The sequence below is a fragment of the Canis aureus genome, chromosome 19 (assembly GCF_053574225.1).
Source record: "Canis aureus isolate CA01 chromosome 19, VMU_Caureus_v.1.0, whole genome shotgun sequence".
Lineage (NCBI taxonomy): Eukaryota > Metazoa > Chordata > Mammalia > Carnivora > Canidae > Canis > Canis aureus.
In genome coordinates, this window is record NC_135629.1 from 37,222,516 (window position 1) to 37,240,228 (window position 17,713).

Below are 17,713 nucleotides of genomic sequence, written 5' to 3' on the forward strand. Positions count from 1 at the left end.
CTCTTGGTAATCTCTGCGTTAAGAAAAAGATTCTTTTATAAAAAGAAGTTGGGAGACTTTAAATACCATACATTTCTAGCTCTTGGTAATTTTTTATTCGGGCAAACCATTATAATTCCATTTATAAAAAGCCTAATTATTTCAAGAGGGCTGACTTTCGATGGAGCAGGAATTGTGTTTTGAACAGGAAAAGTTACATATTCACCAAGAAACTCTGAACTCTTACAATAACCTCTTAAAGATAAGTGGGCCAAAGTAGACATTAGGTCTGCAGGTAATGGATGTTGGTAATCATGTTAAAAGTCACCTGTACAAGAATCAGATAGGACATGAATCTAGTTCAGGGCAGGAAGGTCCTATGCAAGTGCCAGATAATACAAATGGCTATACATATACTACATCATCTGGTCAGCAAAGAGGAGTTCAGCTTGTTATTACCTATTCTGTTTTCTTTAAAATAGCTTTTGTATATAATAGAGGGTTTTTCACCTATGAAGTTACTAGTGAAGGAGCAAAGGTTTTCTTAAATTTGGTATTCACTAACTTAAGTTCAGAATGTCACAGAAATAAATAATTTTGCTTACAGTGCAGTGCGTGGGCTATTCAAGACTGGATGTTCTCCTGGAAGATGCTTTGTTGTTATCAGTGGTTTTAGTTCTGCATTTTAAGTCTCCTTGACTTTTAGGTATGAAGTTGATTTAGCTTTATAAATTTAGTTTCTGTCCTTCAGTTAATGCAACAGTAGTTAGTATTTGTAACAGTTTCATTGGCATAAAAGTTCTAATTAAACTAAGGCATATGTATTGTTTTGAATCCTATTTTTCTTGCTACATAAAGCAGGTGTATACAAAATATTTCCTGCATGTAGCCCATATAGGAACCTTCAGAATCATCTGAGATACCTTCCCCCTGTGGGTAAGAAGGCTTCAAGGCCCCTCATTTCTCATGGGTGGGCTATAGGAAACAGGCTGTCAGTCTCTTTCCTCCTGACCCTGGCTGCTTGACGCGGAGTTCTGTACAGAAAGCAGCAGCATCCCTCATGAGGTGGTACTTGGGGCAGACACTGAGCGCACTGTATTCATCTTTGATATCAGCATCCCTAAAATAGACTACCATGTATTTGTCAAGAGGAGTCTGGCTTCTCAGATCGCTGCAGAAGAGGTTAAAGGCCAGGGGGAATAGGTCTTGGGAGCTCTCGTGCGGGCTGCCCTCCCTCTGGCCACAGGTGTTATCACAACTGGAGCTGACATCATTGGAAAGAAGGAAGATGACTTTATCAACTGCTTTCTTCTGAGTGGTAAGCCACTGCACTGGACCCATCTCAGCTATTTTCTTTTTCTGCCATTCTTCAAGGATAACCTCACTTCTGCAATGATTTTGAAGAAATTCAGTGAAGTAACAAACTGTGTGATGGAAACAGATTTCAGATGGGTAGACCACAAGAACCTTAATGAGGGGCAGTAGCGTGGTGGTAGGGAAGGAAGCCTTCTTGGTCCTTTCTGTGGGGAGAGAGAGCATTTGTTCTCTGTGAGCCACAAACAGTAGGCTTTCACTCTGGTCTGAACCACTATTAAATGATCCCTTGCTAGGGGATGCTGGTGGAGCACCAGGGACATTGTTACTGCCAGAGAGGAAATATCCCCAGTGTTCATTTTGAATGTATCGCCTGAAAGACCCGGATGTTTAGACCTTAAAGATGCTTTAAAAGATGTATTTTCCAAGTCCTGATCACTAAATCAGTCGTCTTAAGCCATATCTTTTCAGCTTCAGGTACTTTGTTTTAGGTAGGTGGTTGTAACTGTACTATTCTTAGTGTCCTATATAAACAGGGCCAGGGTCACCTGACCTGTCCTTCACATCACATTTTGAGTTAAGTCAACTCGGTAACTGGTCCATCTTCTATCTGCAGGTGGTAAAGTTTCTTTGTGGTTGCATAAGGTTAGCTGGTAGCCCATTTCAGCTGGAACTGAACTGGAATTTTGTATGTGCTCTAAGAACAGAAACTATATGTGAAAGTACTATAACTTAATAACAGGCCAACCATATTCCCTGAATAGAAGTATTCCCAAGGTCAGCGTTCCACATGGCTTCCGTACTAAGGTTATGAGATTAACCTTGTTCTAGGCACAACATCACAAATAACTCAGAGGGTACGTTTAGATTTGGCTCCATGTGAAGAGGAGAAGCAGAAGTTTTCAGGTATCTGTATAAATACTCTCTGGTTTCTGTATTCAAATCCTCAGTGTCTGAGTGTTGGCAAGGTCTCAAATATATGGATTCAAGTGTGTGGTGTTCTTATGCATGGAAGAATTATTTTTAAAAAGTAGGAACTAGGCACGCCTGGGTGGCTCAGTGGTTGGGCGCCTGCCTTCAGCTCAAATCGTGATCCCGGGATCCGGGATCAAGTCCCGCATCGGGCTCCCTGTGAGGAGCCTGCTTCTCCCTCTGCCTGTGTCTCTGCCTCTCTCTCTCAGTCTGTGTCTCTCATGAATAAATAAATCTTAAAAAAAAAAAAAAAAAAAAAGGAACTAGCTTGGAGTACCTATTACAGGCAAAATGCAATTTGTTATTAGCTATCTTTTGCTCATTGCTGTCCTTTTAGATGCCTCATGATAAAAGATAAACCAGTGGTAGTGACCAGATTGAGGTCCTCATCCCTGCTCTGCCTTGGCAAATGTGACCCGGTCATCAGTACTTGGGTACTGATGGGTATTTTTGGAAAGCTCTATGGCGTTACATCAGTGCTACCTGACTCTTGTCGTAACACCAAAATGGAATTGCCTCAAGAAGAATCCTCTTTAAAAAAAAAAAAAAAATTCACATTTGGGTTGTTTTAAAGAACTGAATTGTAACACTTACCATGCTTCCACATTAGATAGATCACAACCACCAGCACCCATGTGGCTACTAGCAGAGCTGAGAGGAAGAGAGGCAGCCAGCCACCCAATATGCTTCTGCCTGGAGAAAACAAAGTTTATTTACCTTCAGCAAAACCATATTTATCTTCTATTTGGAAACTAAGATTTTCACTCTATATAGGTTAGATTCCTATACAACCAACAGTCTAGGGATGCCTGGGTGGCTCGATGGTTGAGCATCTGCCTTCAGCTCAGGGCATGATCCTGGAGTTCTGGGATCTAGTTCCGAGTCAGGCTCTCCATGGGGAGCCTGCTTCTCCCTCTTCTCATGTCTCTGCCTTTCTCTGTGTGTCTCTCGTGAATAAATAAAATCTTTAAAACAAAACAGAATATCGCTAGGGTGTCTGCAGATTGGTGCATTCTTCCACAGTGTCCAGGCCACTGATTAGATTGTTAGAAGGGATAAAGGACCCAAGAGGTTAAGAAAGTTCCCCCCCCCTCAAAGAAAGAAATTCCCCCAAATTTGCTTGGGCGTCTTACTCCACATATATGAAGAAGGCATTATCACTGTGGTAACCAGAGTTTGTATTCAGTTTTTTTGTTGTGATGAATTGAGGTTATTCTGGGCATGGTTACTTAATAGTATACACAGATGCCATTTTTAAAGGCTGTTTTGTTAGCCTGGCAAACATGGGGGGTAATGCTACCCCGCCCCCCACAGGAATGTCGGTCAGGTAAGCTCAGAAACCCATAGGCACTGTGCCCACACAGAAGTCAGCATTATCAGGCACCTGGGTTGTCAGTTTGTTCAGCTGAGTTTCTAAGAATAACACTTTCTAACTTTTGACTCCACCTCAAGCTAGTTCTGGGAACATTTTGTTTATCTGTAATGAGAGAACTAATGTCTCCGAATCCAGAGAGACGTTTTCCCAAATATGCTGCTCTCAGGCACCAGTGAGGCGTGTCTTTTGGGGCCAGTATTCCTAATTTGTTATCCAAATGTTGGCTGTGTGACCACACCAAGGTACAGTAACAGGCCAGGGCCACTGAGACTGGTCAGAAGATCAGAGTTGCAGTGACATGCACCTTACATACTCCGTCCTCTAACACCATTGACTTCCCAGCTGGTCCTTGTAGTGCTCTCCGCATCCATTTTGCACTGTTTATTTTTCCCCACTTCATGTGTGTATCCTGTTTTATAAAGGATCTTGCAGTGAATTCCTAACTAAAGCCTTCATTCTCAGGTGACGGGCCCTCTGGCATGGCTTCAACATCTGCCCCTGCACCCCAGCTCTCACTCTCACACAGGACAGGCACGCGCCCTGGCACACGCTATGTGTGTGTTGTCCTCACATAGTGGGGTGAGTGGGGTGGCCAGTGGGCCCCTGAGGCCCTGAACCTCTCTGATGACCCGGTGGAAATAGCTGGGCACTTACGACTATCCAGGGGGAAAGAGAGAGATACCTGTTTGTGGGCAAAGCACAACTGTCCCTTTGCGTCGGATGCAGTCATTGCCACAAGTATGGAAATACGGAGTCAGCTGAGGAAAAACAGGAGGCTCAGCAAATTACCATCATGCTTCAGAGCAAGACCTGAGCAGAATGCCTACTTCCACCGAAAACGCCTCTACCCTTTCTCTTCTGGCTTGAACTGCACCCCCACCCCCAACATTGTAAGAGGACATTTTTTCCCTTGGTCACACTTTCATAAAAAAGCCTTAAAACCCAAATTAGGGATGCTTGGGTGGCTCAGTGGTTGAGCATCTGCCTTTGGCTCAGGGCGTGATCCCAGGTCCAGGGATCGAATCCCACATCGGGCTCCCCACAGGGAGCCTGCTTCTCCCTCTGCCTGTGTCTCTGCCTCTCGGTCTGTCATGAATAAATAAATCTTAAAAAAAAAAAAAAAAAACAATGACTCAAGACCAAACACCTTCTGACTCCTGAATTGTGAGTCTAAGCTTTGTACATGTTGCTAACATGTCGGTTTCCTTATCTAAAAGGGTTAGGTCACATCCCATACATATACAAATATTTCCTCTAAAAAAAACTCAGAGCAGTAGAGCTATTGACAGATAGGTCCCCTGGGAATAGAAAAGCCTAATTCCCTGGAAAAGGGGTACGGCCAGGGGTGCTGACAGGTATCTGCTCCCTCTGGCATGTCTGAGTACTGCCTTTATGTTCCAGGGAATGAGAAACAAAAGCTTGAATCTCAGGTATGGCTGTGTCCCACCATGACCCTCCTGTCCCCACATCATGAACTGAAAGAGACCCGAGAGCATCTCTTATCCAACTTCCTGTTTTCCAGCTGAGTCAGTGGTGGCCCTGAGAGGACAGGCAGCTGGCCCTTCAAAGTTGGTACACCGATCACAACCCAAACCTGATTTCAAATCCTTTGTTGCTTCATTTTGCAGTTGGGAGAATTAAATGGTACTCCTGTCTCGGAATTACTCTGAGGCTCTGTGACTAAAAATGGAAAGTCAACAGCCATGAATAAGAGTAAAAGGGCGGGCGCCTGGGTGGCTCAGCAGTTGAGCATCTGCCTTTGGCTCAGGGCGTGATCCCCAGGTCTGGAATCGAGTCCCGCATTGGGATCCCTGTGGGGAGCCTGCTTCTCCCTCTGCCTGTGTCTCTGCCTCTTTCTCTGCATCTCTCATGAGTAAATTAAAAAAATCTTAAAAAAAAAAAAAACAAAAAAACAACATCACCTTCAGCTTCAGTCATGATCCCAGGGTCCTGGAATTGAGCCCCAGGTTGGGCTCCTTGCTCAGCAGGGAGCCTGCTTCACCCTCTCCCTCTGCCTGCCACTCTGCTTGTTCTCTCTCTCTCTCAAAATATTTTTTTAAAAACATTAAAAAAATAGGGGATCCCTGGATGGCTTAGCGGTTTAGCGCCACCTTCGGCCCAGGGCGTGATCCTGGAGACCCGGGATCGAGTCCCACATCAAGCTCCCTGCATGGAGCCTGCTTCTCCCTCTGCCTGTGTCTCTGCCTCTCTCTCTCTCTGTCTCTCATGAATAAATAAATAAAATCTTTAAAATAAATAAATGAATAAAAAACATTAAAAAATAAAAGCAAAAGGGCTCATGACCCTGAGGTCAGACTCCTGCCCTGACCTCTGTAACAGGACTTCGCTGGGGAGGGAGCACATGGAAGCGGTAACGTGAACCAGCCCTTTCCGTGTGCCCCTGCCCGCCCCAAACCCCCCGTGGAACCTTACCTGGACCACAGCACCTTCACTTTCCCCGGTTACTGGGATCACCACCGAAGCTCGAGTTGGGGGTTGGTTCTGGTGCAGGTTAAGTGAGACAAAATCGAGAATCGTGAGCCGTCCGAGTGAGGACAACACACACATAGCCATACAGCCAGCGGAGAAACTGCCTTTCCCAAACTGACCCTCAATTCACTAGACTCTGTGTGAACAAGCATTCGTTTCTGAAATATCTACTTTTTGTTGGTGTTAGATTCTCAGGGACATTTCCAGGGATGTCCCAGGGACTTGTCTTTCTCTGCTGAATGAATCAAAATAGCTCAGGACATTTGGACAACGGACAGTCCCTGCGCTCTGTTAAAATTGAGGGCTTGTCTGAGGAATCCTAGAGCGTCTACGTGTTTTGTCAAGAAGGTAAGGAAGGCTGGAGGCTGAGGATGGAGGTGGTGGTAGGAAATGAAGAAGTACCTCCAGCATGTAAGAAAACCCAATTACAATGTTATTTTGGATGAGAGCCATGTATTTGTTTCCAAGAGGGCTGGTTGTAAAATTCACTTCTACCGTCGTCTCGTTCTTCTTGCAAGCAGTGATGTCTGGATCCCACAGACTTCCTGAGTCAAGAGAGAATCACATTGATGGAGTTGCAAACTGTCCCTCATTTAAGTCCCCCAAAGGGCTTGACCAAAACAAGTCTAAGTCCTCAGGCATACATGCAGCCAAGAGATTCGGGCTCCACTGCAGTATATTTTCTATTAATTGTTGGTACCTGCTGCCCAAGAATGTTTAGGAGCCCCACGTCTCTGCTTTGCATAAGATAACTTCCCTGGGCTGGGGCTGTGGGAGGCACAGATGGGGTTCTAGTACTCTCTCCTATTCTCAACATCCATTTTGAGTTAAGCTAGTAGGGTCAGTATTTTCTCCTTTCCAGGATGGGGAGGAGGAGCTACAGGCCAGAAGATATGTCTAAGATTACAGAGCAAGTGAATTCAGGATCAGGACTACAGCTACTAGAACATTCTGAGTCCCAGGAGACCATTCTGCTGGCTTTACTGGATGTGAAGGAATAAGGAAATGCCTCAACGCTTAGCAGATACTCTGAGAGGCCTACTCTATGAGAAAAAGTCAGTTGATGGTTGTGACTTGCAAATCAGCACCCAGGTTTATTTCCAGGAACACGAGAGATGATAGCGTGCATTGTTTTCCCCACCTGGGAGAGCATTTCATGCCCTAGCTCAGAGCTGTCTTTAGGAGTGGAGGTTTAGGACTGATTGAAGTCCCTCAGAGCTCCTCACACCCACCGTGCCCTCCATAGTCCAGATCTCTTGTGGGGAGGCAAGAGAGAAAGTACAAAGCTCTAGCCTCATTAGCATCATAAGACCATATTTCCCAGAAATTTACACACACCCTTTCTAAATCCTTGGAAAGTGGACATTTGGGACTGATGATCCTGAAGGCACTAGTGGCAGGTTCTAGTAGTCTGGCATGTGAGAGGTGAACCCCATTGATGACACAGGTTGAGAATATGCATCTAGGTCACTTATAGCTAACACTTCCACCTTGAATATTTGCTAATCCAAACGGAAGTTCACAGGGCCCCCATGGCCAGAGGTCAGTGGTACTGCTGTCTGAGCAGGTGAAAGGACTTAGAGACCCCCCTCCGGTCAGGAGAGGCCTTCTATCAGCACCACCAAAAGTGCAGTGTGGGCAGAAATGTTCATTTCACCCGAGGTAGTGGGTGTTTTTCTGTGACTGTTGCTCACTACCTAAATCTACTCAGGGTCGGTCCTTCTCTGGACAGGCTGCTTGATTCAGCGGGCACAGTGCTGGGATCAGCCCTCTTTGTGCAACTTGGACACATAACTCCCCTGCTCTGGGCCTCAGTTTCTTCATGGGAGACGGACTGAGCCATATTGGATCCAGTTTCTTCAAATAACAAAAGCAAACACTGTGTTTACTTACCTGCCTCGATGCACTTTTTTTTGTATTTCATTATGTGGTCTAGGCAGCCTGGAGATGCAGAGGAAAGTTTTTCCGTTTTAGAAAAAGGTATCTCGGGATCCCTGGGTGGCGCAGCGGTTTGGCGCCTGCCTTTGGCCCAGGGCGCGATCCTGGAGACCCGGGATCGAATCCCACGTCGGGCTCCCGGTGCATGGAGCCTGCTTCTCCCTCTGCCTATGTCTCTGCCTCTCTCTCTCTCTGTGTGTGACTATCATAAATAAATTTAAAAAAAAAAAAAAAAAGAAAAAGGTATCTCTGCTCCAATCCCTTGCCAACAAGCACACACAGCATAGGATTACCACACTTGTAACAAATTGCCAGAACACTGAAGATGTGAGGTGAGATAGCAAACTTAAATGGAACCTAACATTTGACTGTTCAACAGAAGATTACGCATGAAGTGATAACCAGAGTCTAATTTAAATACAATCTTTATCAGAATAGCACCTGTGATCCCTAGGAGACTCAAACCTTTGAAAATGAGGTTTGATAATATATGTAAATACTGCCCCTTCTCCACAGCCGTACCCCAGAGTGACGCAGATTTAATCACTTGCCTTCAAAAACTAGAGTAGAGAAATGGAGAGTCAGTAGATTTACAATGGAGATAGCTGGCAGATACCAGTGCGATGTCATCCACCCCCGCCGGCAGGGAGGACACTCTGCCTCTGCAGTCTCTCTCCAGAAACACTCATCCCCAGGCTAATCATGAGATGAACATCAGACAAACCCAGACTAGACATTCTGCAAGATGCCTAGCCAGCACTCCAGACCGTCATGAAGAACAAAGAAAGACTCGAAGCCTGTGACAGACCAGGGGACACAGGAGACACGAGGACTAAATATGTCTGGAACAGAAAGCGGGCATTCATGGAAAAGCAGGCAACATCCCAGTCGAGTCTGCAGTATAGTTAATAGAAATGTACCGATGTTGGTTTCTTAGTTTTGATAAATATACCACGGTGATGTCACAGGTTAACGATGAGGGACCCTGGGTGAGAGCCCTATGGGAATTCTTTGGACATCTACACAATTCTTTGTATTATCTTTGCAAATTTATTCCAAAGCAAGACATTTCTATTTTTCAAAATGAGGTTGGTCTCATGGAGAAAGCTGGAACACCCTGGACCACAAGCTCAAAGCACAGCAAGCAATTGGACAATGGCCCCATTTGGCTTGGATGCTTCGCCAGAGACAGAGGACAGGACTGTGTACCGAACGGGTGATCCAGCCTAGGGTTACTACATCTGTGTCACACAGGAGGAAAGCAGACTCAGCGAGGCCAAATGCCTTGTCCAGGGCACTCCAGCTTCTCTGGACCAAAGCACATGCCCCGCAGCAAGCATCCCAGCAAGACAGGATGACAGAGGACTGAGAAGAGTTTACCTGCTGAGGTGAAGTTCACAGACATGGAAGGGGGGTCTTCATTCATATTTGCGTTGGGGATATTGTGGGCTCCAATGAAGTAGAGTGTGCTGGGCTCTACAGGAAAGCCTATGTAGGAAAACGTCCACTGAAAGGCAAGGCAAAGAACCCCTGAATCTCTAAAACACTGCAGGGCAGAAATATAGACCTTTGTGAACTGCTCTTTTCATTTATAACTGTCCACTACAGGAATGGAGGCCACGCAATTTGCCAGGGTAAGCCACAGAATGGGAGAAGTGTAAACTTTTAGAGCCAGGATAGAATTTCAGTTCAGCTCCCCCCCTCTCTTTGCTGATGGGGAAACTGAGGCCCAGAGCTACTGACTTGCCCAAGGCACACAGGCTAGAAGTGGCCAGGCATCCTGCTCAGCAGCCTAGGTGTCCGGCACATCACCCCCAGCCCCCCACCCCAACCCCTGCATCCCCACCCCAAGCAAAGGGGCTAGCTTTAACAACACCCAGGTGCATCAGTGCACTCACTCTGCCACCAGAGGGTCTGCTTTGAGTCTGGAAGGCCTCTGTGTAATTGCACCTCACGCAGCTGTAGGACTGGTGGTCACCCTTGCCTGTCACACAGATCTTGGTGGCCTTCAACAAGCGAATGCTGGCTGCAGAGACAGGCAAGAGAGCAACTGTTTAGCACCTACCACGAGGCCAGCGTGATGCTGGAGCATGTACATGATTCATCTCACTTCCTATTCACAATGGCCCCATAAACTGGACACCATGGTCAGCCCCTGTGTACAGATGCAGTGAGTGAGACTTGGGGGACACTGGGGAGCTCCACCCAGGCTTACGGAGCTCCTCAGCAGTACATATGGATTCAACCTGAAGCCCAAGCTCTTTTCTCTTCACAGGCGAATCTCAGTGTCACAGGATCCTGCAAAGGGGACTCCAGCTCTGCACTCTGTGGGTGTCTTTTAAGAGGAACAGCCCCCCCTCCCCCAGAGCATCATCACCAAACCATGCCAGTTCTGAGCATCCCTTCTCTCTGCGTGCTCTCTGCCTCACTAAGGCTCACTACTCCTTCAAGGACCGGCTTCCCTAGAACAACTAAGAAATGCAGGTACTCACTCTGTGCTAGGCACAGGGCCACTGCCTTACTGCACCACTTAAATGTTAAAAGGACCCTCTCCTGCTCCCCCTGCATCTATCCCACCCAGATGGAGCACAGCCCCTTCCCAGATGCCCCTGACACTGAGCACAGTGCCCCTGTGCCTGTGCATGCCTCCCCACCTTCCCCCACACACCAGGACCCTACTGCCTGGAAACTGTGGCTGCCTCACCTCTCTGTGCCAGGCACTCCCAGATTCCTGACCCGATGGAATTTAACTGAACTGAGTGGGTGAAAACCAGAGTTATGGGCTTTTGGCCCCCAGGATGGGTTCATGGAAATAACATTTCCCCAAGCTGCCTTGGGGAAATGCCAGGACTTTCATGGTGCCATTTGGGAAACAGAAAAGTATTGTACCTGAGCCAGCACTTTCCCTAAACCTGGAGGGGGCTCATCTCTGCACTTATTCTGTTTTTTTTTTTTCTTCCATGAAATGTAACATAACATACAGAAGAGTACACACGGATCCTAAGTTGACCGTGTGATGAGTTGTCACATTCATGTAGCCAGTACCCAGGCCAAGAAACAGCCTAGGCCTGCAAATCATATTTCCAGTCAGTCACTCCCTACCCAAGAGTAACCACTACTCTGACTTCTAACCACTCAGTGCTGCATTCATGGGCAGCCCAGGTGGCTCAGTGGTTTAGCACCGCCTTCAGCTCATGATGTGGTCCTGGAGTCCCAGGATCGAGTCCCACATCAGGTTCCCTGCATGGAGTCTGCTTCTCCCGCTGCCTGTGTCTCTGCCTCTCTCTCTCTCTCTCTCTCACTCTCTGTATCTCTCATGAATGAATGAATGAATGAATAAATAAACAAATAAGTAAATCTATCTTTTAAAAAAAGAGAAACATTAAAAAAAATTCAGTGCTGCATTCAGATGTGAATGTGGACTCTTGGTCCTGACTTCTTAGGTTTGTTAGATTCATCCATACAGTGTTAGATACAGATCATTCATGCTCATTACTGCATTAGAATGGTTTTGTGATTCCAGTTCTACCGTCAGGCAGATCATGCTTCCATTTTTTGGCTGGTATGAATAATGCTACTAGGAATAAGCTAGTACGGTAGCCTTCCCCCAGCCCCTTATCCACAGAGGATATGTTCCAAGACTTCAGTGGATGCCTGAAACTGTGGATAGTACTGAACTTTATACATACCATTTTTTTCCTATACATACATACGTATGATTGAGCTTATAAATCAAGCACAGCTAGAGATTAATGATAACTAATAATAAAATAGAACGATTATAACATAGTAACAAAAGTTACGTGAATGCGGTCTCTCTGAAAGCATCTCTTGTACTCTGCCTGCCCTTCTACGTGATGAGGCGAAGTAAGGTGAATGAGGGTGAATATATCATACAATGATATGGTGTTAGGCTCCTACTGACCTTCGTAAGATATGTCAGGAGAATGATCACCTGCTTCCACACTGAGGTTGACCACAGGTAACTGACGCCATGGAAAGCAAACCCGTAGATAAGAGGGGACCACGTATGTGGCTTTTGGTGCACTTTTATATCTGTTCTGTCCGGTGTATGCCAGGGGTGGAATTAACGGGTCACACAGTCTGTACTTGGCTGCTTTAGTAAACACTGCAGGCTTTATTGCTTGAACCAAACTTACCATCTGCCCGGAGTCTCCAGCTTACATTCATCAAAATTGAATAGTCCTCCATTGCAGCACTGCTTTTAACAGGTTCCACCTGGAGGTCCCTCAAGTCTCCCGGGGTCAGAGTATGTCGGACCATCCACTCTGGAGATGGTCCTGGGAAGAGGCAAAACTGCTGTGACGCTCTCCTCCTGGCCCAGTCCAATGCCATCTCCTCCAGGTGACCCCCCGTGACCCATCATTCCCAAGCCATCTCTTCTGGCTAAGGCAGGCCAGGCCAGACATTTCTTAGGGCCGGCCGACTCGTGGCGGAGGACATGCCCAACCGCCTGGCCCCAAACCTAAGGGCCCTCGGACCACTCCATACGCCGGTGCGTGAAGTCAGTTCTGCCTTCCCCAGGCCTCAGCCTGGACCCCGCCTGCTGCCTGCACAACTCCCGCCTCCTGCCCCCTAGTCCTTGCCCGCACCACCGCTCCTCCAGCCCACCTTTACCATCGCAAACTCTCCTTCTCTAAAACATTTGCTTCCTCTTCTCCACCGTGAGGGGCCTCCCTGTCGCGGCACTTGGTCCCCAGGAGTGGCAGGCCTCACTTCCTACGCTGAAAGAGGATCTCTGCCCGGCCTCTGCCCCTCTTCCTGGCCAGGAAGACAAAGCATCTGAAACGCTGGGAACTCTGCCTTCCCAGGAAGCGGCTTCATCCAAATCAGCTAACAAAGCGATGTTTCGCCCTGTCCCTGGTCTCCAATGACCCACTGCCTGGACTTGGGCCCCCCAAAAGTCGAACTGTTCTGACAGTGTAAATCTCCAAATACCCATTTCCTAGCACACCTACCGGGTTCAGAGTCACACTGAATCGTCTGCAAGAGAGAAAGAAACAAAGTATCATGTTAAATGCTAGCAAAGAGTAAACCTTCATTTGCCAACTAGACAAAACACCAGTTTTTCTTAAAATGCATATACAAGTGGCAAACTTTCAGAGAATAGGTGGGCTGGTTCCACTTCAGTTTGGGGGGAACTAAGCTGGCCCATTGTGGGCTATGGTGGACCTGAGATTAGCTATCATATACTTAATCCTCAAGTCTGCTCACTTAAAAAAACTAGAGGTAGGTCTCTACCCCTCTCTGTGCCTGCCCCCATCCCCTGCTGTATGCAGGGGTGACTCTGGACCATCATGAAGGCAGCTTCATACTCTGTTGTGGTTTTCTTTCTTTCTTTCTTTCTTTCTTTCTTTCTTTCTTTCTTTCTTTCTCTTTCTTTTTCTTTCTTTTAAAGATTTAATTCAAAAAAAATATAAAGATCTAATTTATTTATTCATGAGAGACACAGAGAGAGACACAGGCAGAGGGAGAAGCAGGCTTCATCCCAGGAGCCCGATGCGGGACTTGATCCTGGGACTCTAGGATGGTGCCCTGGACCAAAGGCAGGCGCCAAACCGCTGAGCCACCCAGGGATCCCCCTGTTGTGGTTTTCTTTTTAAGGTGTTATTTATGTATTTGAGAGAGAGCACGAGCAGAGGGAGAGGGAGAAGCTGATTCCCCAGTGAGCAGGGAGCCCGATATGGGACTTGCTCCCAGCACCCTGGGATCATGACCTGAGCCACCCAGGTGCCCGTATTCACACTCCACTGTTCAAACTGCAGATTTTCAGGACCATCCAGAGTACTTACTGATTCTCCCCAGGTGAAGGGTTACGCTGTGCTAAGACAATAAACAGAAGCTATAAATGCAGTCCATGGTGCCTTTCCAGGGTCTTTCAAACATTCCTCCTCTGATACAAAAGGACTCACCTAAGATCTCACTTAGTAATTTCATCTTATCTTTTTAAAAGAGCTCTTAAAAAAATAAATACTTTCTTGGACACTTATCAGTGTCATAAGTGGACCCTGATAAGTGTTCAAGAAAGGCCAATACTATATCCTTTGGAGGTAATGGCTCATATTTTTTTTTAAGGAAAAAAAAATTAGTATTTTCATTTTGGAATAAAATGCTGGACCTAAAATAGTTAAATTTTAGGCTGCAGCAAGCTTCAGTGACAAGACCCTATACGCTCAAAGGCCACCCATCTGCAATCCGATCCCTCTCAGCCTGAACATTTCCAAACATCTTGTAAGAAAGAAGGCCAGACTTTTGACGGGTTTAAGTAACCTGGGTTTGTTAGTTCCTCATCTTTGTCTTTTTACAGCTGAACTGCAAATGATATCATGATTTTTTTGAATAGGCCACCATCGTAGGAGCTGAGTTCCTGTCAAAGGGCTGGTGAGACAGATTTTAGGAAGAAGCAAAGCAACAAGGATAGTATAGTATAGTAGCTGGACACATCAGGGCACACGAATGGGGTTAATCTCTCCATAACCATCAACAAGTAACCACCGTGTTTTATCCTCTATGCTATGCTAAGAGGGCAGGGATATAGTTTCACACACTTGAAAGGCTTTTTCGAAAGATTTTTCTTCACCCAGAAGATTCCCTCAATCCTTCAAGAAGGCACCTGGGGAAGAAAGGAAGCAGGCCAGAGTTCGCCAGACCACCTGCTCCAGGGTCATGGTATCGGCGGGAATCAACCCGGCAAAGGAGGCCAGAGGTACTGGGGGTGGAGTGCCTGTGCCCAGAGTCGGGCAGCCCTCCGGAGTGCCAGAGTGACAGTACCGGGCACCTACGAGGGGCCTGGCTCTTTGCCGCCGCCTTGCCAGCCCTGCCGCGGCTCCTCGCTAGGCCCAAGGGAGCGGGTTGGGTTTACTGTTCCCTTTGCAGAGGTGAGGACGCCCGGCCTCAGTGAGCCTGGTCCGGATGCCCCCCCCCCCCCGGGTCGTGCCCTTCCAGCCGCCCTCCGCGAACCCGCGTGAGCCTGGGGGTGCGGGGCGGTCGACGGCCGCGGGGGCAGGGTCGGGGCTCCAGGGACGGCAGGCAGGACAGGGCCGCGGGGGGCTTACCGGCTCGGGGGACACGGCTCCCCAGCACAGCGCGGCCAGGCTCAGCAGCACGGGCGACATCGCGGGGCCCGGGCCCGCCTCCCGCCTCCCGCCCGCGGCGCGCTCTTATCTGGGCGCCCCGGGGCCATCCCTCGGGGCCCCGCCTCCCGCAGCGCCGCCGCCCGGGGCCGAGGGCGGAGGGGGAGGGGGAGGGGGAGGGCAGAGGGGGAGGGGGAGGGTGGAGGGCGGGGGGCGGACCCCTCCCGGGGGCGGGGGGCGCGGGGAGCGCCGGGGTCGCGGGGCCGGCCGGGGCCGGCGCCTCGGGGCATGTGGCGGGCGGAGCACCTGCGGGCGCCGCGCACGTGCGGGCAGGGGGCCAGGTGCTCGCCTGCACACGCGCCCCGGGCCCGCCCGCGCAGCCGTTGCCCGCCCGGGTTGGAGGGAGCGCACGGGGCCTGCCGTCCCGCCGAGCTCCGCCGCAGCGAGCGCCGCCCCCGGCCGCCCAGGGTGAGTCTCGCGGGGCCGCCCCGACCCCGACCCCGACCCCGACCCCGACCCCGACCCCGACCCGGCCGCAGCCCCGCAGCCCCGGGCTGCACCCCACCAGACGCAGCGGCCGCCCCCCGCCCCCCGCCCCCCGCCCCCCGGAACCAGAGGGTGGGCCGCGGGCCGCCGAGCCTGCTCGGGTTCCCCGGAGGAGCCTCCCTGGAGTGTGTTTGTTTGCACGAACCCAGGTCTGACACGGACGCTTGGGGCTCCGAAAGCGGAAGCCCGGGTCTCGGGGGCCGGCAGCCGCGCGGGTCGGCGGGTCGGCGGGTCGGCGGGGCCCGGAGTCTGCGCGCCGCCTGGAGCGCAAACCGGGGCGCGCCCTCGGCCCCCCCAGCCGACCCCCGCCGACCCCCGCCCTGGGCCCGGCCCTGCCCCCGCGGCGTGGAGGGGCCTGACGCCCGCTGCCGGGATCGTCCCCGGGGACAGCGATCTGGGGACAAGTCAGCAAAAGCGTAGTCGAGCCACCAGCGGATCGCAGCGCGTGCACTCAGGCCCCCTCCGCCGGCAGAGGACGGGGTGGGGGTGACCAGCTCGGCCGCTTAGACACGCAGGCCGAGGTAGCGCCATTCTGCAGAGGAGGAGACCAAGGCCTAGAGAGGCGGCGAGACTTAGGAGGGAGCTGGCCGCTGGCAGGAGACGTTCACTTTGTCGAGCAGCTGGTTCTGCCGAGATCTTAGTGCGGGGCCAGGCCTGCCTGCCCTGCGGGGCTTGGTTTGGGGCTGACACGGACTCTAAGAAACAGCCTCAAGGTCATCTGAGGTTGGCAGGCGTACCTGTGGGGCTCCAGGTGACCTTTCCGGAGGATTGGTTCTCCCAGTTCCCGACCAGGGAGAATGGCTCAGGTGGGGATGTTAGCTCATCCCTGCCTGGGGCTGGTTCACCTTGGGGCCCCTTACTCAACCTCTCTGAGTTGCTTTGAGCCCTGTGGTCCCCGAGACCATTTCCAGCCCTGAGCGTTCTGCGTCTTCTCAGCAAACATCTGTACGGTGCCAGTACTGGGGTGCAAAGGTGAATGACACACAGCTGCTGGCCGATGGGCGCTCTTGGACTGGGGATGAATGTGAGGAGGGTGCGTTCAAGGGTACATGTGCCCGCCCTGCCGTGAAATTGCTGATGGAGACAGCTTCAGAGGCCAGGTGGAGATTGTGAACCTTGTCCCGGGGTGCCAAGGAATGACAGCAGAATTTTAGGTGGTGGGACAGTTTTAAGGTTTAGAAAGGCCACCCGGGCGGCTGTGTAGGGCACAGAGGGCCAGCCCCTCTGAGACCAGCGAGAGCAGCTGCTAACCAACATGCATTCTCTAGATGAAAGCTGAGGCTCCTCATGGGCCAGGCTCCAAGGTACAGCTGTGTGCCCCAGCTGGCCTTGCTGTGGGGGCTTGGGACTGAGTGTGAGGGTTTTGGGGACAAGCCATGAGACCTAGAGATGGGATTTGTGAGTCAGACATATATAGGGAGTGGGAAAATCCAGCGGTGAGGGAGCACCGCCGTGAATCAAATGGGGCAGAGAGGTTGGAGTTGGCCTGGCTTATGTCACTGGCAATCTGGGGTGCCTTTGGCAAGAGGGGGAGAGATGGGAATGGGAGGAAGTGGGTTCAGAGATGGGAGTGGGGTGGGGGTGGTTTTAAGAAGAGGAGAGGCAGAATTCTTTCTCCAGCGGACGGAGCTGATAGGTGAAGGGGTAGTGAGTGTGGAGTGGAGTCCCTGAGCATGTGGTAGGAGGGGTGAAAGGGGGGCCCCTGGGAAGGGAGTGTGGGGGCACAGTGCCAACCCTTCCCTGGCCCTCCGGGGCTCCCGGATTGTGGTGATGCCCATGGCCAGCTCTGCAGACAGGACTGCGGGGTGAGGTGTGGAGAGGCGGGCCCTGCAGCCACAGCTGGTCTTCTCTGTGGGCGAGTGATGCCTGCCTGTCTTCTCGGGTGGTTCCACGCTGGCTTGGAAGGTCATTCCAAAAAGTGACCCTCCTTAAAGGTCCTCATTGATGAGAGTATGCAGCCTTTGAGGGCCCTGCCAGAAGGGACACCATTTGTTTGAATACCTGA

The 17,713-nt window shown here is 50.2% G+C and overlaps 2 protein-coding genes across 10 annotated transcripts in view; one reads left to right on the forward strand and one right to left on the reverse strand.

Annotated features, from left to right (window-relative positions):
• Nucleotides 1-72: 72 nt before the first annotated feature.
• Nucleotides 73-15,301, reverse strand: IL17RB (interleukin 17 receptor B). 3 transcript variants are annotated; one of them, XM_077858541.1, is made up of 11 exons: nucleotides 15,145-15,301; nucleotides 13,048-13,072; nucleotides 12,229-12,369; nucleotides 9,967-10,094; nucleotides 9,449-9,575; nucleotides 8,024-8,071; nucleotides 6,626-6,675; nucleotides 6,074-6,142; nucleotides 4,323-4,398; nucleotides 2,860-2,958; nucleotides 73-1,499 (listed from the first exon to the last, which is right to left on the reverse strand). In XM_077858541.1, the coding sequence occupies exons 1-11, from the start codon at nucleotides 15,202-15,204 to the stop codon at nucleotides 955-957; spliced, it is 1,368 nt and encodes a 455-aa protein (XP_077714667.1). In that variant the 5' UTR covers nucleotides 15,205-15,301; the 3' UTR covers nucleotides 73-954. The 3 variants fall into 3 exon arrangements, with proteins under 3 accessions (XP_077714667.1, XP_077714666.1, XP_077714665.1); XM_077858540.1 differs by having other exon boundaries at nucleotides 6,560-6,675; XM_077858539.1 differs by having other exon boundaries at nucleotides 6,533-6,675; nucleotides 15,145-15,300.
• CHDH (choline dehydrogenase) overlaps nucleotides 14,633-17,713 on the forward strand; it is a 38,894-nt gene continuing 35,813 nt past the window's right edge. For 2 of the 7 annotated variants that reach the window (XM_077858532.1, XM_077858535.1), the window contains exon 1: nucleotides 15,418-15,630. The gene's annotated coding sequence lies outside the window, so the exon portion shown is untranslated. Of the gene's footprint in view, nucleotides 14,968-15,417; nucleotides 15,631-15,701; nucleotides 15,858-16,086; nucleotides 16,681-17,713 lie in introns of those variants that run through there. The other 5 variants (XM_077858534.1, XM_077858536.1, XM_077858537.1 and 2 more) reach the window with 4 other exon arrangements.